Source organism: Pseudophryne corroboree, chromosome 6 (genome assembly GCF_028390025.1).
Source record: "Pseudophryne corroboree isolate aPseCor3 chromosome 6, aPseCor3.hap2, whole genome shotgun sequence".
In the NCBI taxonomy this organism is placed as follows: domain Eukaryota; kingdom Metazoa; phylum Chordata; class Amphibia; order Anura; family Myobatrachidae; genus Pseudophryne; species Pseudophryne corroboree.
In genome coordinates this window covers 520,611,420-520,632,504 of record NC_086449.1, presented here as the reverse complement: position 1 = coordinate 520,632,504, position 21,085 = coordinate 520,611,420, and the positions used below count along the sequence as shown (strand labels likewise).

The 21,085-nt window shown below is 49.4% G+C and overlaps 1 protein-coding gene across 2 annotated transcripts in view; it reads left to right on the top strand.

The window, feature by feature from the left end:
- NUP107 (nucleoporin 107) overlaps positions 1-21,085 on the top strand; it is a 186,346-nt gene that overhangs the window by 88,585 nt on the left and 76,676 nt on the right. For both annotated transcript variants that reach the window (XM_063927509.1, XM_063927510.1), the window contains exon 9: positions 9,337-9,408. In XM_063927509.1, coding sequence (XP_063783579.1) covers positions 9,337-9,408 — 72 coding nt within the window. The remainder of the gene's footprint in view (positions 1-9,336; positions 9,409-21,085) is intronic.

Below are 21,085 nucleotides of genomic sequence, written 5' to 3'. Positions count from 1 at the left end.
AAAAGTCCTCCCCTGCCTCTACCAAGTCCACCGCATGACGCTGGGGCTTCCCTGGGGGAGTCCGGACCGGTGGGGGGCTGTCTGCGAGTCTTCAGTCAGGTTTGGATTCAATCAGACCTGGATCCTTGGGTCCTAGAGATTGTGTCTCGGGGATACAAACTGGAGTTTCGGGAGGTGCCCCCTCACCGGTTTTTCATTTCGGCCTTACCAGTGTCTCTTCCGGACAGAGAGCTGGTGCTGGCAGCGATACAAAAATTGTGTCAACAGAGGGTCATTGTTCCCATTCCCCCATCACAACGGGGGGAGGGGTTCTACTCGAGCCTATTTGTTGTGCCGAAACCGGACGGTTCGGTCAGACCGATTCTGAATCTAAAATCCCTCAATCCATACTTGAAAGTTTTCAAGTTCAAGATGGAATCTCTTCGAGCAGTAATTTCCAGCCTAGAAGGGGGGGATTTTTGGGCGTCAGTCGACATAAAGGATGCTTACTTACACGTCCCGATATTTCCTTCGTATCAGGCCTTCCTCAGGTTTGCGATACAGGATTCTCATTACCAATTTCAGACGTTGCCGTTTGGGCTTTCCACGGCCCCGAGGATTTTCACCAAGGTCATGGCAGAAATGATGGTTCTCCTTCGCAAACAAGGGGTTACAATTATCCCGTACTTGGACGATCTCCTGATAAAGACGAGGTCCAAGGAAAGGTTGCTAAGGAGTGTAAATTTGGTGCTGTCGGTGCTGCGACAGCACGGTTGGGTGTTAAATATGCCGACATCTCAGTTGATTCCGACCACTCGGCTGTCTTTTCTGGGCATGATTCTGGACACGGAGTTACAGAGAGTATTTCTTCCAGAAGAAAAAGCTCTAGAACTGCAGTCGATGGTCAGGGAACTTCTGAGGCCGAAGAGTGTGTCCATCCATCACTGTACTCTGGTTCTGGGGAAGATGGTTGCGGCGTACGAAGCCATTCCGTTTTGGCAGGTTTCATGCCCGGGTGTTTCAGTGGGACTTGCTGAGCAAATGGTCCGGGTCTCACCTGCACATGCACCGGAAGATAAGTCTATCTCCCAGAGCCAAAGTTTCTCTCCTGTGGTGGCTACAAAGTTCTCACCTCCTAGAAGGACGCCGGTTCGGTGTCTTGGACTGGGTACTTCTGACAACGGATGCAAGTCTCCGGGGCTGGGGTGCAGTCACCCAAGGTAGAAACTTCCAGGGGAGATGGTCGCTCCAGGAAGCGGGTCTCCACATAAATGTTCTCGAGTTAAAAGCCATTTACAACGGCCTGCTACAAGCAAGAAGCCTTCTTCAGGGTTGATCTGTACTGGTACAGTCAGACAACATCACAGCGGTGGCACATATAAACCGTCAAGGCGGAACAAGGAGCAGAGCGGCGATGGCGGAGGCCACAAGAATCCTTCGCTGGGCGGAACAACATGTGAGCGCCCTGTCAGCAGTCTTCCTACCGGGAGTGGACAACTGGGAAGCGGATTTCTTCAGCAGACACGATCTCCATCCGGGAGAGTGGGCTCTTCACCAAGAGGTTTTTGCGGAGGTGACGAAGCGTTGGGGAATTCCGTTGATCGACATGATGGCGTCTCGTCTCAACAAGAAGCTCCCGAGGTATTATTCCAGGTCAGGAGACCCCCAAGCCAGTGCGTTGGACACCCTGGTGTCTCCGTGGGTGTTCAAGTCGGTGTATGTGTTCCCTCCAATTCCTCTCATTCCAAAGGTACTGGGGATCATTCGTCGAGCAAGGGTTCTGGCGATTCTCGTCGTTCCAGATTGGCCAAGAAGGGCCTGGTATCTGGATCTTCAGGAACTGCTTGTGGAAGATCATTGGCCGCTTCCTCTAAGAGAGGACCTGTTGTTGCAGGGTCCATGCGTGTTTCCAGACTTACCGCGGCTGCGTTTGACGGCATGGAAGTAGAGCGCCAGATCTTAGCTCGTAAGGGTATTCCCGGGGAGGTCATTCCTACTCTCATTAAGGCTAGGAAGGAGGTTACGGCGAAACATTATCACCGTATTTGGAAGAAGTATGTTAACTGGTGTGAGACTAAAAGGGCTCATGCGGAAGATTTTAATTTGGGTCGTTTTCTCCACTTTCTCTAACGTCCTAGAGGATGCTGGGGACTCCGTAAGGACCATGGGGATAGACAGGCTCCGCAGGAGACATGGGCACTTTAAGAAAGAATTTAGTTCCTGGTGTGCACTGGCTCCTCCCTCTATGTCCCTCCTCCAGACCTCAGTTTGATACTGCGCCCAGAGGAGCTGGGTGCTTTTCAGTGAGCTCTCCTGTTTTGTTAGGTTTTTTATTTTCAGGGAGCTCTGCTGGCAACAGACTCCCTGCATCGAGGGACTGAGGGGAGAGAAGCAGCCCTACTCTCTGAAGCTAGGTCCTGCTTCTTAGGCTACTGGACACCATTAGCTCCAGAGGGATTGGTACGCAGGATCTCACCCTCGCCGTCCGTCCCAGAGCCGTGCCGCCGTCCCCCTCGCAGAGCCGGAAGACAGAAGCCGGGTGAGTATGAGAAGAAAAGAAGACATTACAGGCGGCAGAAGACTTCATGATCTTTACTAGAGGTAACGCACAGCACTGCAGCTGTGCGCCATTGCTCCACACACCTCGCATACTCCGGTCACTGTAAGGGTGCAGGGCGCAGGGGGGGGCACCCTGGGCAGCATTTGGGACCTCATATTGGCAAAAAGAACACATATATACAGCTGGGCACTGTATATATGTATGAGCCCCCGCCAAAATTACTGTTTAAGCGGGACAGAAGCCCGCCGCCGAGGAGGCGGGGCTTCTCCCTCAGCACTCACCAGCGCCATTTTTCTCCACAGCACCGCTGAAAGGAAGCTCCCTGGGCTCTCCCCTGCTGATACACGGTAGAAGAGGGTTGAAAAGAGAGGGGGGGGGGGGGGGGGGGGCACATAATTAGGTGCAAAAACTATAACATACAGCAGCTACCTGGTTAACATTAAGTAACTGTGTTATTCCTGTGATATTATAGCGCTGGGGTGTGTGCTGGCATACTCTCTCTCTGTCTCTGCAAAGGGCCTGGTGGGGAAACTGTCTTCAGAAAGGACCTTCCTTGTGTGTGTGGTGTGTCTGTACGCTTGTGTCGACATGTCTGATGAGGAAGGCTATGTGGGAGAGGAGCGGGAGCAAATGAATGTGGTGTCTCCGCCGACGGCGCCGACACCTGATTGGATGGATATGTGGAAGGTTTTTAAATGATGATGTTAATTCCTTGCATAAAAGATTTGACAAGGGTGATGCATTGGGGCAGTCAGGGTCTCAACCCATGCCTGACCCTATGTCGCAGGGACCGTCAGGGTCTCATAAGCGCCCACTATCCCAAATTGTTGACACAGATACCGACATGGATTCTGACTCTAGTGTCGATTACGATGATGCAAAGTTACAGCCAAAATTGGCTAAATCCCTTCAATATATGATTATAGCAATAAAGGATGTTTTGCTCATCACAGAGGAAACCCCTGTCCCTGACACGAGGGTTTATATGTATAAGGGAAAAGAAGCCTGAGGTAACTTTTCCCCCCTCACACGAACTGAATAAGTTATGTGAAAAAGCTTGGGAATCTCCAGATAAAAAACTGCAGATTTCCAAACGGATTCTTATGGCGTATCCTTTCCCGCCAACGGATAGGTTACGATGGGAATCCTCCTCTAGGGTGGACAAAGCTTTAACACGCTTATCCAAAAAGGTATCCCTGCCGTCCCAGGATACGACTACCCTCAAAGATGCTGCTGATCGCAAACAGGAGGTTACCCTGAAGTCCATTTATACACATTCGGGTACCTTACTAAGACCGGCAATTGCGTCGGCCTGGGTGTGTAGTGCAGTAGTGGCATGGACGGATACCTTATCTGAGGAATTGGATACCCTAGATAGGGATACTGTATTATTGACCCTGGGGCATATAAAAGACGCTGTCCTATATATGAGAGATGCTCAAAGAGACATTAGTCTACTGGGTTCTAGAATAAACGCTATGTCGATTTCTGCCAGAAGGGTCCTGTGGACTCGGCAATGAACAGGTGATGCCGACTCAAAAAGGCATATGGAGGTTTTAACCTTACTGGGGTGAGGAATTGTTCGGTGAAGGTCTCTCGGACCTGGTCTCCACAGCTACAGCTGGGAAGTCAAATTTTTTGCCTTATGTTCCCTCACAGCCTAAGAGAGCACCGCATTATCAAATGCAGTCCTTTTCGTTCACAAAGAAGCAAGAAAGTCCGAGGTGTGTCCTTTCTTGCCAGAGGTAGGGGCAGAGGAAAGAAGCTGAACAACGCAGCTAGTTCCCAGGAACAGAAGTCCTCACCGGCCTCTACAAAATCCACCGCATGACGCTGGGGCTCCACTGGCGGAGCCGGGCCCGGTGGGGGCATGTCTTCGGAATTTCAGCCACATGTGGGTTCACTCCCAGGTGGATCCTTGGGCAATAGAAATTGTGTCTCAGGGTTACAAGCTGGAAGTCGAAGAGGTGCCTCCTCGCCGGTATTTCAAATCGGCCCTACCATCTTCCCCCCCCCCAAGAGAGGGAAATAGTGTTAAAAATTGTATCTTCAGCAGGTGGTGGTCAAGGTTCCCCTCCTTCAACAGGGAAGGGGTTATTATTCGACCATGTTTGTAGTCCCGAAACCGGACGGTTCGGTCAGACCCATATTGAATTTAAAATCTCTGAACCTATACTTGAAAAGGTTCAAGTTCAAGATGGAATCGCTAAGAGCGGTCATCGCAAGCCTGGAAGGGGGGGATTTTATGGTGTCACTGGACATAAAGGATGCGTACCTTCATGTCCCCATTTATCCACCTCATCAGGCGTACCTAAGATTTGTGGTACAGGATTTTCATTACCAATTTCAGACGTTGTTGTTTGGTCTCTCAACGGCCCGAGGATTTTCACCAAGGTAATGGCGGAAATGATGGTGCTCCTGCGGAAGTAAGGTGTCACAATTATCCCGTATTTGGACGATCTCCTCATAAAAGCGAGATCAAGAGAGCAGTTGCTGAACAGCGTATCTCTTTCACTGAAAGTGTTAAAGCAACAGGCCTGGATTCTCAATATTCCAAAGTCGCAGTTGGTTCCTACGACTCGTCTGCCCTTCTTGGGCATGATTCTGGACACGGACCAGAAGAGGGTTTATCTCCCGATAGAGAAGGCCCAGGAACTCATGACTCTGGTCAAGAACCTATTGAAACCAAAACAGGTGTCAGTGCATCATTGCACTCGAGTCCTGGGAAAGATGGTGGCCTCATACGAGGCCATTCCCTTTGGCAGGTTCCATGCGAGGACTTTCCAATGGGACCTACTGGACAAGTGGTCCGGATCACATCTTCAGATGCATCGGTTGATCACCCTGTCCCCCAGGGCCAGGGTGTCGCTCCTGTGGTGGCTGCAGAGTGCTCACCTTCTCGAGGGCCGCAGATTCGGCATTCAGGACTGGATCCTGGTGACCACGGACGCAAGCCTCCGAGGTTGGGGAGCAGTCACACAGGGAAGAAATTTCCGCGGTCTTTGGTCAAGTCAAGAGACTTGTCTTCATGTCAACATCCTGGAGCTAAGGGCCATATACAACGCCCTACGTCAAGCGGAGACCTTACTTCGCGACCGACCAGTTCTGATCCAGTCAGACAACATCACCGCAGTGGCTCATGTAAACCGCCAAGGCGGCACAAGGAGCAGAGTGGCAATGACGGAAGCCACCAGAATTCTTCGCTGGGTGAAGAATCATGTACGCACACTGTCAGCAGTGTTCATTCCGGGAGTGGACAACTGGGAAGCGGACTTCCTCAGCAGACACGACCTACACCCGGGGGAGTGGGGACTTCATCCAGAAGTCTTCGCACAGATTGTGAGTCGGTGGGAACTGCCACAGATACACATGATGGCGTCCCGCCTCAACAAAAAGCTACAGAGGTATTGCGCCAGGTCAAGAGACCCTCAGGCAGTAGCGGTAGACGCCCTAGTGACACCGTGGGTGTTCCGGTCAGTCTATGTATTTCCTCCTCTTCCTCTCATACCAAAGGTGTTGAGGATAGTAAGAAGAAAAGGATTGAGAACAATCCTCAATGTTCCAGATTGGCCAAGACGGACCTGGTATCCAGATCTGCAGGAACTGCTCACAGAAGATCCGTGGCCTCTTCCTCTAAGACAGGACCTGTTGCAACAGGGACCCTGTCTGTTCCAAGACTTACCGCGGCTACGTTTGACGGCATGGCGGTTGAACGCCGGATCCTAGCAGAAAAAGGCGTTCCGGTTGAGGTTATCCCTACGCTGATAAAGGCTAGGAAGGAAGTAACAGCAAAACATTATCACAGTATATGGCGAAAATATGTTTCTTGGTGTGAGACCAAGAATGCTCCTACGGAAGAATTCCATCTGGGTCGTTTCCTTCACTGCCTACAAACTGGAGTGAATTTGGGCCTTAAATTAGGTTCCATTAAGGTCCAGATTTCGGCCCGATCCATTTTCTTTCAAAAAGAATTGGCTTCTCTCCCAGAAGTTCAGACTTTTGTAAAGGGAGTGCTGCATATTCAGCCTCCTTTTGTGCCTCCGGTGGCACCTTGGGATCTTAACGTGGTGTTAAGTTTCCTAAAGTCACACTGGTTTGAACCACTTAAAACGGTGGAGTTGAAATATCTCACGTGGAAGGTGGTCATGTTATTAGCCTTGGCTTCGGCTAGGCGAGTGTCTGAATTAGCGGCTTTGTCACATAAAAGCCCCTATTTGGTTTTCCATATGGATAGAGCAGAATTGCGGACCCGTTCGCAATTTCTGCCAAAAGTGGTTTCATCTTTTCATATGAACCAACCTATTGTGGTGCCTGTGGCTACACGTGACTTGGAGGATTCCGAGTTACTTGATGTGGTCAGGGCTTTGAAAATTTATGTAGCCAGAACAGCTAGAGTCAGGAAAACTGAAGCGCTGTTTGTCCTGTATGCATCCAACAAGATTGGTGCCCCTGCTTCAAAGCAAACTATTGCTCGCTGGATTTGTAACACGATTCAGCAAGCGCATTCTACGGCTGGTTTGCCATTACCAAAATCAGTCAAGGCCCATTCCACTAGGAAGGTGGGCTCTTCTAGGGCGGCTGCCTGGGGGGTCTCGGCACTACAGCTGTGTCGAGCTGCTACTTGGTCGGGTTCAAACACTTTTGCAAAATTCTACAAGTTTGATACCCTGGCTGAGGAGGACCTCATGTTTGCTCAATCGATGCTGCAGAGTCATCCGCACTCTCCCGCCCGTTTGGGAGCTTTGGTGTAATCCCCATGGTCCTTACGGAGTCCCCAGCATCCTCTAGGACGTTAGAGAAAATAAGATTTTACTTACCGGTAAATCTATTTCTCGTAGTCCGTAGAGGATGCTGGGCGCCCGTCCCAAGTGCGGACTTCTTCTGCAATACTTGTATATAGTTATTGCTTCAATAAGGGTTATGTTATAGTTGCATCGGTCTTGAACTGATGATATGATGTTTTCATACTGTTCACTGGGTAGTTATCACAAGTTATACGGTGTGATTGGTGTGGCTGGTATGAATCTTGCCCTTGGATTAACAAAATCCTTTCCTCGTACTGTCCATCTCCTCTGGGCACAGTTTCTCTAACTGAGGTCTGGAGGAGGGGCATAGAGGGAGGAGCCAGTGCACACCAGGAACTAAATTCTTTCTTAAAGTGCCCATGTCTGCTGCGGAGCCCGTCTATCCCCATGGTCCTTACGGAGTCCCCAGCATCCTCTACGGACTACGAGAAATAGATTTACAGGTAAGTATAATCTTATTTTTTGCAGGCAGGTGTTGATGCAGGCCTGAAATTGGGCTCCATCAAAGTGCAGATTTCGGCATTGTCTATTTTCTTTCAAAAGGAATTAGCTGTCCTTCCAGAGGTTCAGACGTTTGTGAAAGGAGTATTGCATATCAATCCTCCGTTTGTGCCCCCTGTGGCCCCATGGGATCTTGACGTGGTCTTACAGTTTCTCATGTCTTCCTGGTTTGAACCTTTGGGTAAGGTTGAGTTGGAGTTTCTCACCTGGAAGGTAGTCATGCTGTTGGCGCTGGCGTCTGCCAGGCGAGTGTCTGAGTTAGCGGCCTTATCTCGTAAGAGCCCGTACTTGATTTTTATTCAGATAGGGCAGAATTGAGGACTCGTCAACAATTTTTACCGAAGGTGGTGTCTTCGTTTCACATTAACCAACCTATTGTGGTGCCGGTGGCAACGGATGCTGTGGCAGTTCCAAAGTCTCTGGATGTGGTGAGGGCTTTGAAGAACTACGTCGCCCGAATGGCTGTTGCCAGGAAAACTGAGGCGCTGTTTGTCCTGTATGCTTCTAACAAGATTGGTCTTCCTGCTTCAAAACAGACTATTGCACGCTGGATTTGTAGTACGATTCAGCAGGCTCATTCTTCGGCCGGGCTACCGGTGCCGAAGTCGGTGAAAGCCCATTCTACCAGGAAAGTGGGCTCGTCTTGGGCGGCTGCCCGTGGTGTCTCGGCTTGACAGCTTTGCCGAGCGGCCACCTGGTCAGGTTCAAACACTTTTGCTAAGTTCTTTAAGTTTGATACCCTGGCTGATGAGGACCTTGCGTTTGCTCAGTCAGTGCTGCAGAGTCGTCCGCACTCTCCCGCCCGGTCTGGAGCTTTGGTATAAACCCCATGGTCCTTTTGGAGTCCCCAGCAATCTCTAGGACGTAAGAGAAAATAGGATTTTGGTACTTACCGGTAAATCCTTTTCTCCTAGTCCGTAGAGGATGCTGGGCGCCCATCCCAGTGCGGACTGTTACTTGCAGTGTTTTCTTGTTGGTTCACTTGGTTTATACACTGGTTGTGTATTTCTGGTTTCAGCTTGTTGCTGTTGTTTATTCATACTGTTATCTGGTTTACTGTTACTCCAGTTGTACGGTATGGTTGTGGTGTGGGCTGGTATGTTTGTAGCCCTTAGTTTACACAAAAAAAAAAATCCTTTCCTCGAAATGTCCGTCTCTCCTGGGCACAGTTCCTATAACTGAGGTCTGGAGGAGGGGCATAGAGGGAGGAGCCAGTTCACACCCAGTTTTAAGTCTTTTCAGTGTGCCCAAGCTCCTGCGGATCCCGTCTATACCCCATGGTCCTTTTGGAGTCCCCAGCATCCTCTACGGACTAGGAGAAAAGGATTTACCGGTAAGTACCAAAATCCTATTTTTTCTTTTCTTTTCTTTTTTTTTCTTTATTGTCTAGTGTAATTTGTTTGTGGTCATTTATATCTTTGTGTAACTGAAAATTATGAAGTTTTCTTTGGTAACTTTACTTAATACTTTTATTCTCTCTTGTTGGTTTAGGCACCAAATGCCAGTGAGAAAATGATCATGGACAAATTGTTTGAGCGGGATTCACTTGTGCGTCAGAGCCAGGTAAGGCGTGGCATACTCATCAAAGATGGTATGGAGAGGGCTAATGTTTTTTAAGCCAAATTTGCATATTAATACAATGTATACATTTTAGGACTAATTTGACATTTTTTTGTTGTAAGTTGTTTTTTACTATTTTCTTGCAATCATCCGATCCATAACTCTTTACTCTTCTCTGCGCTAGGTGTATTTTCTTCACTTTATCCTTCTGTCATTAGAAGTGCTGTATAGCCTGCACTCTTTAGGAGGCAGTGAATGATAATCCAACCTATAGTTCACATGTCTAAGCTTTATTTCTGTTGCCCTTGTTTTAGTCTGTTACTAACCGGTCTAGGGTGGTTGATGGTTTATAGGATTTTGATCCAATGCGTCATCATAAACTCCTTTACACAAGATTGTAGCGTACCTATCTCCAGATGGAGAGGAGTGGAAAACTTGGGATGAATAGGAGATGTTTTCTCTGTCTTTTGAGGGTGTGTGGCTCACTCCTTTTTGTTGAGGAACAAACAACCGTTATCTGTCTGCCATATGGAATTTAACTGTGATGGCAATGCCAAGCCTTCAGGGGGTTTTGAGCTGTTGTTCATTGCTGGTTTAAGGGTCTGTTCCCTAAATTGGTTTTAAATATGCAGATTAAGGGAGAGCTTCTCATAAAGTTGTTTCTTGAAAGTGCTAGAAATGGGCATGGTGCTACATCTTTTACACTTGAAAACTTCTGTAGGTACAGTGTTGCAATAAAGAATTAACCATGTGAATTAGTTATTAAAATTAAGTCCCCCAAATGGGGTAACTTGTACAACACTTCTCCCAATCACTTTTTAGAGGGTATCTATCTGTTCTTCAGCACATCGCCAGGTAGGGTAGTGTAGTAGAAAGTGGTGGAGATAGAACAAGCACCAAATGGTGTAATATATGTCCGTAAAAGTTAGTGCAACTCATGTCTGTATATACTTATGAGGATCCGGTCGGGATACCGGCTGTCAAATTATCGACACCGCAATCCTAAACCAGCTCAGAATGCTGGCGCCGTCATCCAGACTAGGATCACAAACCCAGCACTGGAATCCCCAACAGCGAGGATACCAAACGAGTAATTACTGGGCTGCCGGAGAAGTAACCTGGAGGGGGAAAGTAGGTTTAGGTTGCTGGAGGAGGGTTAGGGAGGAAGAGGTTGGGTTTAGGCACCCCCGGGGAGGGTTAGGTTGCTAGGGAGGGTGGAGGATTAGGTTTAGGCACTACACGGGGAGGCTTAGGGTAATGGGGACATTGCAGAAAGGTAAGTATACTTACTTTGACCCTGTAGGGATTATCACCATTGGGATGCAGCGGTCAGTATTCTAACTGCCGGCATATCGAACCCAACCCATATTTATGCATACCAGAAAGATGCTTATTGAAAGTGTATGTGAAGATTTGGAGTGCTGGATCTTTACACAACTCCCTTGTTGGATGATCACAAATATGAAATTTCATCTCATCGTGATTAAGTACGATCTAGAGAGGTAAATCGCAGTGACAACGGACTGTTTAAGTTGTGTAGACCCATACATGAAATATGTTCTTTATAGTTTATATGCTGGATATCTTTCATTTTGTCAGATGTCCATATCCAGCCAAAACTCCACAGTGGATTATGTGTATAAAAAGAGACATAACCCATAGTGTTATATATATTTTTTCTCTGACGTCCTAGTGGATACTGGGGACTCAGTAAGGACCATGGGGAATAGACGGCTCCGCAGGAGACTGGGCACATCTAAAGAAAGATTTAGGACTATCTGGTGTGCACTGGCTCCTCCCCCTATGACCCTCCTCCAAGCCTCAGTTAGATTTCTGTGCCCGGCCGAGCTGGATGCACACTAGGGGCTCTCCTGAGCTCCTAGAAAGAAAGTATAGTTTAGGTTTTTTATTTTACAGTGAGACCTGCTGGCAACAGGCTCACTGCAGCGAGGGACTAAGGGGAGAAGAAGCGAACCTACCTAAGTGGTGGTAGCTTGAGCTTCTTAGGCTACTGGACACCATTAGCTCCAGAGGGATCGCACACGGGACCCGACCTCGTCGTCCGTTCCCGGAGCCGCGCCGCCGTCCCCCTTACAGAGCCAGAAGCAAGAAGGTCCGGAAAATCGGCGGCTGAAGACTACTGTCTTCTCCAAGGTAGCGCACAGCACTGCAGCTGTGCGCCATTGCTCCTCATGCACACCACACACTTCGGTCACTGATGGGTGCAGGGCGCTGGGGGGGGGCGCCCTGAGCAGCAATATTAACACCTTGGCTGGCAAAACTGACACCATATATAGCTCCAGAGGCTATATAGGTGTAAATTACCCCTGCCAGAATAACACAAAAAGCGGGAGAAAGCCTGCCGAAAAAGGGGCGGAGCCATCTCCCTCAGCACACTGGCGCCATTTTCCCTCACAGCTCCGCTGGAAGGATCGCTCCCTGGCTCTCCTCTGCAGTCCTACACTACAGAAAGGGTAAAAAAGAGAGGGGGGGCACTAAATTTAGGCGCAGTATATATATAATACAAGCAGCTATAGGGGAAAACACTCTGTATAGTGATATCCCTCTGTTATATATCCCTCTGTTATATAGTGTGCTGGCATACTCTCCCTCTGTCTCCCCAAAGGGCTTTGTGGGGTCCTGTCCTCTGTCAGAGCATTCCCTGTGTGTGTGCTGTGTGTCGGTACCGCTGTGTCGACATGTATGATGAGGAAAATGATGTGGAGGCAGAGCAAATGCCTGTAAATGTGTTGTCACTCCCTGAGGGGTCGACACCTGTGTGGATGGACTTATGGAAGGAATTACGTGACTGTGTCAGCTCCTTACATAAAAGGTTTGACGACATAGGACAGCCGGCTACTCAGCTTGTGACTGTTCCAGCGTCTCAAATGTCATCAGGGGCTTTAAAATGCCCGTTACCTCAGATGGCAGACACAGATGTCGACACGGATACCGACTCCAGTGTCGATGACGATGAGACTAGTGTACCCTCCAATAGGTCCACCCGTTACATGATTGAGGCAATGAAAAATGTATTACACATTTCTGATAGTACCCCAGGTACCACAAAAAAGGGTATTATGATCGGTGAGAAAAAACTACCAGTAGTTTTTCCTGCATCTGAGGAATTAAATGAGGTGTGTGAGGAAGCCTGGACTTCCCCCGATAAGAAATTGATAATTTCTAAACGGTTATTGGCAGCGTACCCTTTCCCGCCAGAGGATAGGTCACGTTGGGAAACATCCCCTAGGGTAGATAAAGCGCTTACACGTTTATCAAAACAGGTGGCACTACCGTCTCAGGATACGGCCGCCCTAAAGGATCCTGCTGATAGAAAGCAGGAGGCTACCCTAAAAGCTATATATACACACACTGGCATTATATTGCGACCAGCGATTGCATCAGCATGGATGTGCAGTGCTGCTGCTGCGTGGTCAGATTCCCTGTCGGATAATATTATTACCCTGGATAGGGACAATATTTTGCTGACAGTAGAGCATATAAAAGACGCGGTCTTATACATGCGCGATGCACAGAGGGATATTTGCCGGCTGGCATCAAAAATAAGCGCAATGTCCATTGCCGCCAGAAGGGGGTTATGGACTCGGCAGTGGTCAGGTGATGCCGATTCAAAAAGGCACATGGAAGTTTTGCCTTATAAGGGGGTGGAACTGTTTGGGGATGGTCTTTCAGACCTCGTTTCCACAGCTACGGCTGGGAAATCGACATTTTTGCCACAGGCTACCCCACAGCAAAAGAAAGCACCGTATTATCAAGTACAGTCCTTTCGGCCCCATAAACACAAGAGGGCTCGAGGCGCATCCTTTCTGCCGAGAGGCAAAGGTAGAGGGAAAAAGCTGCAGCATACAGCCAGTTCCCAAGAGCAAAAGTCCTCCCCCGCGTCCGGTAAGTCCACAGCATGACGCTGGGGCTTCACAGGCGGACCCGGGTACGATGGGGGCCCGTCTCAGAAATTTCAGCACACAGTGGGCTCTCTCACAGGTGGATCCCTGGATCCTTCAAGTAGTATCTCAGGGGTACAGGCTGGAATTCGAGACGTCCCCCCCCCCCCGCCGTTATCTAAAATCTGCCTTACCAGCAACTCCCTCTGCCAGGGAGGCAGTGTTGGTGGCTATCCAAAAACTGTATTCACTACAAGTGATTGTCAAGGTACCCCTCCTTCAGCAAGGAAAGGGTTACTATTCCACAATGTTTGTGGTACCGAAACCGGACGGTTCGGTGAGACCCATCTTAAATTTAAAATCCTTGAACACGTATATCAAAGTTCAAGATGGAATCGCTCAGGGCAGTTATTGCGAGCCTGGACGAGGGGGATTACATGGTCTCTCTGGACATCAAGGATGCCTACCTGCATGTCCCCATTTACCCTCCTCACCAGGAGTACCTCAGATTTGTGGTACAGGACTGTCACTATCCGTTCCAGACGCTGACGTTTGGGTTATCCACGGCACCGAGGGTCTTTACCAAGGTAATGGCCGAAATGATGATACTCCTTCGCAAGAAGGGAGTTTTAATTATCCCGTACTTGGACGATCTCCTGATAAAGGCGAGGTCCAAGGAACAGTTGGTAGTGGGGGTAGCACTTTCTCGGGAAGTGCTACAACAGCACGGCTGGATTCTCAATATTCCAAAGTCACAGCTGGTCCCGACGACACGTCTTCTGTTCCTGGGAATGATTCTGGACACAGACCAGAAAAAAGTGTTTCTTCCAGTGGAAAAAGCCGAGGAGTTGTCATCTCTAGTCAGAGACCTCCTAAAACCGGGACAGGTGTCGGTACATCAATGCACACGAGTCCTGGGGAAAATGGTAGCTTCGTACGAAGCAATTCCATTCGGAAGGTTCCACGCAAGGACTTTCCAGTGGGACCTGTTGGACAAATGGTCCGGGTCCCATCTCCAGATGCAACAGCGGATAACCCTGTCGGCAAGGACCAGGGTGTCTCTGCTGTGGTGGCTGCAGAGGGCTCATCTACTAGAGGGCCGCAGATTCGGAATACAGGACTGGGTCCTGGGGGCCACGGATGCCAGCCTTCGGGGCTGGGGTGCAGTCACACAGGGAAGAAATTTCCAAGGACTGTGGTCAAATCAGGAGATTTCGCTTCACATAAATATTCTGGAGCTAAGGGCCATTTACAATGCCCTAAGCCAAGCAAGGCCCCTGCATCAGAACCAACCGGTACTGATCCAATCAGACAACATCACGGCGGTCGCCCATGTAAACAGACAGGGCGGCACAAGAAGCAGGAGGGCAATGGCAGAAGCCACAAGGATTCTCCGATGGGCGGAGAATCATGTGTTAGCACTGACAGCAGTGTTGATTCCGGGAGTGGACAACTGGGAAGCAGACTTCCTCAGCAGGCACGACCTCCACCCGGGAGAATGGGGACTTCATCCAGAAGTCTTCCAAATGCTGGTAAACCGTTGGGAAAGACCACAGGTGGACATGATGGCATCCCGCCTCAACAAAAAGCTAAAAAGATATTGCGCCAGGTCAAGGGACCCTCAGGCGATCGCTGTGGACGCTCTAGTAACACCGTGGGTGTACCAGTCTGTTTATGTGTTTCCTCCTCTGCCTCTCATTCCCAAGGTACTGAGAATAATACAAAGGCGAGGAGTGAAAACTATACTCGTGGTTCCGGACTGGCCAAGGAGAGCTTGGTACCCGGAACTTCAAGAGATGCTTTCAGAGGACCCTTGGCCTCTGCCGCTCAGACAAGATCTGCTGCAGCAGGGGCCCTGTCTGTTCCAAGACTTACCGCGGCTACGTTTGACGGCATGGCGGTTGAACACCGGATCCTGAAAGGGCATTCCGGAGGAAGTCATCCCTACCCTGATCAAAGCCAGGAAGGATGTCACCGCAAAACATTATCACTGCATTTGGCGGAAATATGTTGCTTGGTGTGAGACCAGGAAGGCCCCAACGGAGGAATTTCAACTGGGTCGATTCCTGCATTTCCTGCAAGCAGGGGTGACGTTGGGCCTCAAATTTGGGGTCCATTTAAGGTCCAGATTTCGGCCCTGTCGATTTTCTTCCAGAAAGAACTGGCTTCACTGCCTGAAGTTCAGACTTTTGTCAAAGGAGTTCTGCCTATTCAGCCTCCTTTTGTGCCCCCAGTGGCACCTTGGGATCTCAATGTGTTTTTGGAGTTCCTGAAATCACATTGGTTTGAACCACTTAAGACTGTGGATTTGAAATATCTCACGTGGAAAGTGGTCATGCTGTTGTCCCTGGCTTCGGCCAGGCGTGTGTCAGAATTGGCGGCTTTGTCATATAAAAGCCCTTATCTGATTTTCCATATGGATAGGGCAGAGTTGAGGACTCGTCCTCAGTTTCTCCCGAAGGTGGTATCAGCGTTTCACTTGAACCAGCCTATTGTGGTGCCTGCGGCTACTAGGAACTTGGAGGATTCCAAGTTACTGGACGTAGTCAGGGCCCTGAAAATTTATGTTTCCAGGACGGCTGGAGTCAGGAAAACTGACTCGCTGTTTATCCTGTATGCACCCAGCAAACTGGGTGCTCCTGCTTCTAAGCAGACTATCGCGCGCTGGATTTGTAGCACTATTCAGCTGGCGCATTCTGCAGTGGGACTACCGCAGCCTAAATCCATAAAAGCCCATTCCACAAGGAAGGTGGGCTCATCTTGGCCGGCTGCCCGAGGGGTCTCGGCTTTACAACTTTGCCGAGCTGCTACTTGGTCAGGGGCAAACACGTTTGCTAAATTCTACAAATTTGATACCCTGGCTGAGGAGGACCTGGAGTTCTCTCATTCGGTGTTGCAGAGTCATCCGCACTCTCCCGCCCGTTTGGGAGCTTTGGTATAATCCCCATGGTCCTTACGGAGTCCCCAGCATCCACTAGGACGTCAGAGAAAATAAGAATTTACTCACCGGTAATTCTATTTCTCGTAGTCCGTAGTGGATGCTGGGCGCCCATCCCAAGTGCGGATTGTCTGCAATACTTGTAAATAGTTATTGTTACACAAATTGGGTGGTTGTTGCGAGCGATCTGTTCAGAGGCTCCGTTGTTATCATACTGTTAACCGGGGTTCCTATCACGAGTTATACGGTGTGATTGGTGTGGCTGGTATGAGTCTTACCCGGGATTCAAAATCCTTCCTTATTGTGTCAGCTCTTCCGGGCACAGTGTCCTAACTGAGGCTTGGAGGAGGGTCATAGGGGGAGGAGCCAGTGCACACCAGATAATCCTAAATCTTTCTTTAGATGTGCCCAGTCTCCTGCGGAGCCGTCTATTCCCCATGGTCCTTACGGAGTCCCCAGCATCCACTACGGACTACGAGAAATAGAATTACCGGTGAGTAAATTCTTATTTTAAATCAAGTGATATATATATTTCTCTGACGTCCTAGTGGATGCTGGGGAATAGACTGCTCCGCAGGAGACTGGGCACATCCTCCTCCAAGCCTCAGTTAGATTTCTGTGCCCGGCTGAGCTGGATGCACACTAGGGGCTCTCCTGAGCTCCTAGGAAGAAAGTATATGTTAGGTTTTTTATTTTCAGTGAGACCTGCTGGCAACAGCCTCACTGCACCGAGGGACTAAGGGGAGAAGAAGCGAACCTACCTAAGTGGTGGTAGCTTGGGCTTCTTAGGCTACTGGACACCATTAGCTCCAGAGGGATCGAACACAGGACCCGACCTCGTCGTCCGTTCCCGGAGCCGCGCCACCGTCCCCCTTACAGAGCCAGAAGCAAGAAGGTCATCCGGAAAATCGGCGGCTGAAGACTTCTGTCTTCTCCAAGGTAGCGCACAGCACTGCAGCTGTGCGCCATTGCTCCTCATGCACACCACACACTACGGTCACTGATGGGTGCAGGGCGCTGGGGGGGGGCGCCCTGAGCAGCAATATTAACACCTTGGCTGGCGAACTGACACCATATATAGCCCCAGGGGCTATATAGGTGTTTATTAACCCCTGCCAGAACTTTTACAGTAGCGGGAGAAAGCCCGCCGAAAAAGGTGCGGAGCCATCTCCCTCAGCACACTGGCGCCATTTTCCCTCACAGCTCTGCTGGAGGGATCGCTCCCTGGCTCTCCCCTGCAGTCCTGCACTACAGATAAGGGTAAAAAAGAGAGGGGGGCACAAATTAGGCGCTGTGTGTATGTATATGTATGTATGTATGTATGTATGTATGTATATATATATATATATATATATATATATATATATATATATATATATATATACACATATATATATATATATATATAATGCAGCTATAAGGGAAAACACTCTCTATAGGTGATATCCCTGTGATATATAGCGCTCTGGTGTGTGCTGGCATACTCTCCCTCTGTCTCCCCAAAGGGCTTTGTGGGGTCCTGTCCTCTGTCAGAGCATTCCGTGTGCTGTGTGTCGGTACTGCTGTGTCGACATGTATAATGAGGATAATGATGTGGAGGCGGAGCAAATGCCTGTGAATGGGATGTCACCCCCTGCGGGGTCGACACCGGTGTGGATGGACTTATGGAAGGAATTACGTGACCGTGTCAACTCCTTACATAAAAGGTTTGACGACATAGGACAGCCGGCTGCTCAGCTTGTGCCTGTCCAAGCGTCTCACATGTCATCAGGGGCTCTAAAACGCCCGCTACCTCAGATGGCAGACACAGATGTTGACACGGATACCGACTCCAGTGTCGACGACGATGAGACTAGTGTACCTTACAATAGGGCCACTCGTTACATGATTGAGGCAATTAAAAATGTATTACACATTTCTGATAATACCCCAGATACCACAAAAAAAAAAAAAAAAAAAAAAAAAAAAAAAAGGTTATTATGTTGGTGACAGAAAACTACCAGTAGTTTTCCTGCATCTGAGGAATTGATATGAGGTGTGTGAGGAAGCGTGGACTTCCCCCGATAAGAAATTGATAATTTCTAAGCAGCGTACCCTTTTCCGCCAGAGGATAGGTCACGTTGGGAAATAACCCCTAGGGTAGATAAAGCGGTTACACGCTTATTAAAAAAGGTGGCACTACCGTCACGGATACGGCCGCCCTGAAGGACCTGCTGATAGAAAGCAGAAAACTACCCTTAAAGCTATATACACACACACGGGCATTATATTGAGACCTGCTATTGCCTCGGCATGGATGTGCGGTGCGGCAGCTGCGTGGTCAGATTCCCTGTCGGATAATATTTATACTATAGATAGGGACAATATTTTGCTGAAAATAGAGCATATAAAAGACGCTGTCTTATACATGCGTGATGCACAGAGGGATATTTGCCGACTGGCATCACTAATAAGCGCTATGTAAAACCATTGCCGCCAGACGGGGGTTATGGACTCGGCAATGGTCGGGCGATGCCGATTCAAAACGGCACATGGAAGTTTGCCCTAGAAGGGGGTGGAACTGTTTGGGGATGGTCTTTCAGACCTTGTTTCCACAGCTACGGCTGGGAAATCAAAACTTTTGCCACAAGCTACCCCACAGCAAAAGTAAGCACTGTATTATCAGGTACAGTCCCTTCGGCCCCAGAAAAGTAGAGGGCTCATCTTTTCTGCCAAGAGGAAAAGGTAGAGGGAAAAAGCTGCAGCACACAGCTAGTTCCCGGGAGCAGAAGTCCTCCCCTGCGTCCGGTAAGTCCACAGCATGACGCTGGTGCTGCTCAGGCGGACCCGGGTACGGTGGGGGCCCGTCTCAGAAATTTCAGCGCACAGTGGGCTCTCTCACAGGTGGATCCTTGGGTTCTTCAAACAGTATCTCAGAGGTACAGGCTGGAATTCGAGACGTCTCCCCCCCCGCCGTTTCCTAAAATCTGCCTTACCGGCAACTCCCTCTGCCAGGGAGGCAGTGTTGGTGGCTATCCAAAAAACTGTATTCACAGCAAGTGATTATCAAGGTACCCCTCCTTCAACAGGAAAAGGGTTACTTTTCCACAATGTTTGTGGTACCGAAACCGGACGGTTCGGTGAGACCCATCTTAAATTTAAAATCCTTGAACACATATAACAAAAGATTCAAGTTCAAGATGGAATCGCTCAGGGCGATTATTGCGATCCTGGATGAGGGGGATTACAGGGTCTCTCTGGACATCAAGGATACTTACCTGCATGTCCCCATTTACCCTCCTCACCAGGAGTACCTCAAGATTGTGGTACCGGACTGTCACTATCAGTTCCAGACGCTGCCGTTTGGATGATCCACGGCACCGAGGGTCTTTACCATGGGTAATGACCGAAATGATGATACTCCTTGGCAAGAAGGGAGTTTTAATTATCCCGTACTTGGACGATCTCCTGATAAAGGCGAGGTCCAAGGAACAGTTGGTAAGGGGGTAGCACTTTCTCGGGAAGTGCTGCAACAGCAGGACTGGATTCTCAATTCCAAAGTCACAGCTGGTCCCGACGACACGTCTTCTGTTCCTGGGAATGATTCTGGAAACAGACCAGAAAAAAGTGTTTCTTCCAGTGGAAAAAGCCGAGGAGTTGTCATCTCTAGTCAGAAACCTCCTAAGACCGGGACAGGTGTCGGTACATCAATGCACACGAGTCCTGGGAAAAATGGTAGCTTCGTACGAAGCAATTCCATTCGGAAAGTTCCACGCAAGGATTTTCCAGTGGGACCTGTTGGACAAATGGTCCGGGTCCCATCTCCAGATACAGCAGCGGATAACCCGGTCGGCAAGAACCAGGGTGTCGCTGCGGTGGTGGCTGCAGAGGGTTCATCTACTAGAGGGCCGCAGATTCGGAATACAGGACTGGGTCCTGGGGACCACGGATGCCAGCCTTCGGGGCTGGGGTGCAGTCACACAGGGAATAAAATCCCAAGGACTATGGTCCAAAACAGGAGTTTTCACTTAACATAAATTTTCTGGAGATAAGAGCCATTTACAAGGCCCTAAACAAAACAAGGCCCCTGCTTCACCAGCCGTACTGATCCAATCAGACAACATCACGGCGCTCGCCCATGTAAACAGGCAGGGCGGCACAAGAAGCAGGAGGGCGATGGCAGAAGCCACAAGGATTCCCCGTTGGGCGGAAAATCATGTGGTAGCACTGGCAGCAGTGTTCATTCCGGGAGTGGACAACTGGGAAGCAGACTTCCGCAGCAGACTCCACCCGGGAGAATAGGGACTACATCCAGAAGTCTTCCAAATGCTGGTAAACCGTTGGGAAAGACCACAGGTGGACATGATGGCGTCCCGCCTCAATAAAAAAGATATTGCGCCAGGTCAAGGGAACCTCAGGCGATCGCTGTGGACGCTCTAGTGACACCGCGGGTGTACCAGTCGGTTTATGTGTTCCCTCCTCTCCCTCTCATACCCAAGGTACTGAGGATAATAAGGAAAAGAGGAGTAAGAACTATACTCATGGTTCCGGATTGGCCAAGAAGGGCTTGGTACCTGAAACTTCAGGAGTTGATCTCAGAGGACCCATGGCCTCTGCCACTCAGACAGGATCTGCTGCAGCAGGGGCCCTGTCTGTTCAAAGACTTACCGCGGCTGCATTGACGGCATGGCGGTTGAACACCGGATCCTGAGTGAAAAAGGCATTCCGGAGGAAGTCATTCTTATCCTGATCAAAGCCAGGAAGGATGTCAGCCTGAAGTGCAGACGTTGTAAGGGAGTGCTGCATATTCAGCCACTTTTTTTTTTTTTTTTTTTTTTGTGCCCCAGTGGCACCTTGGGAT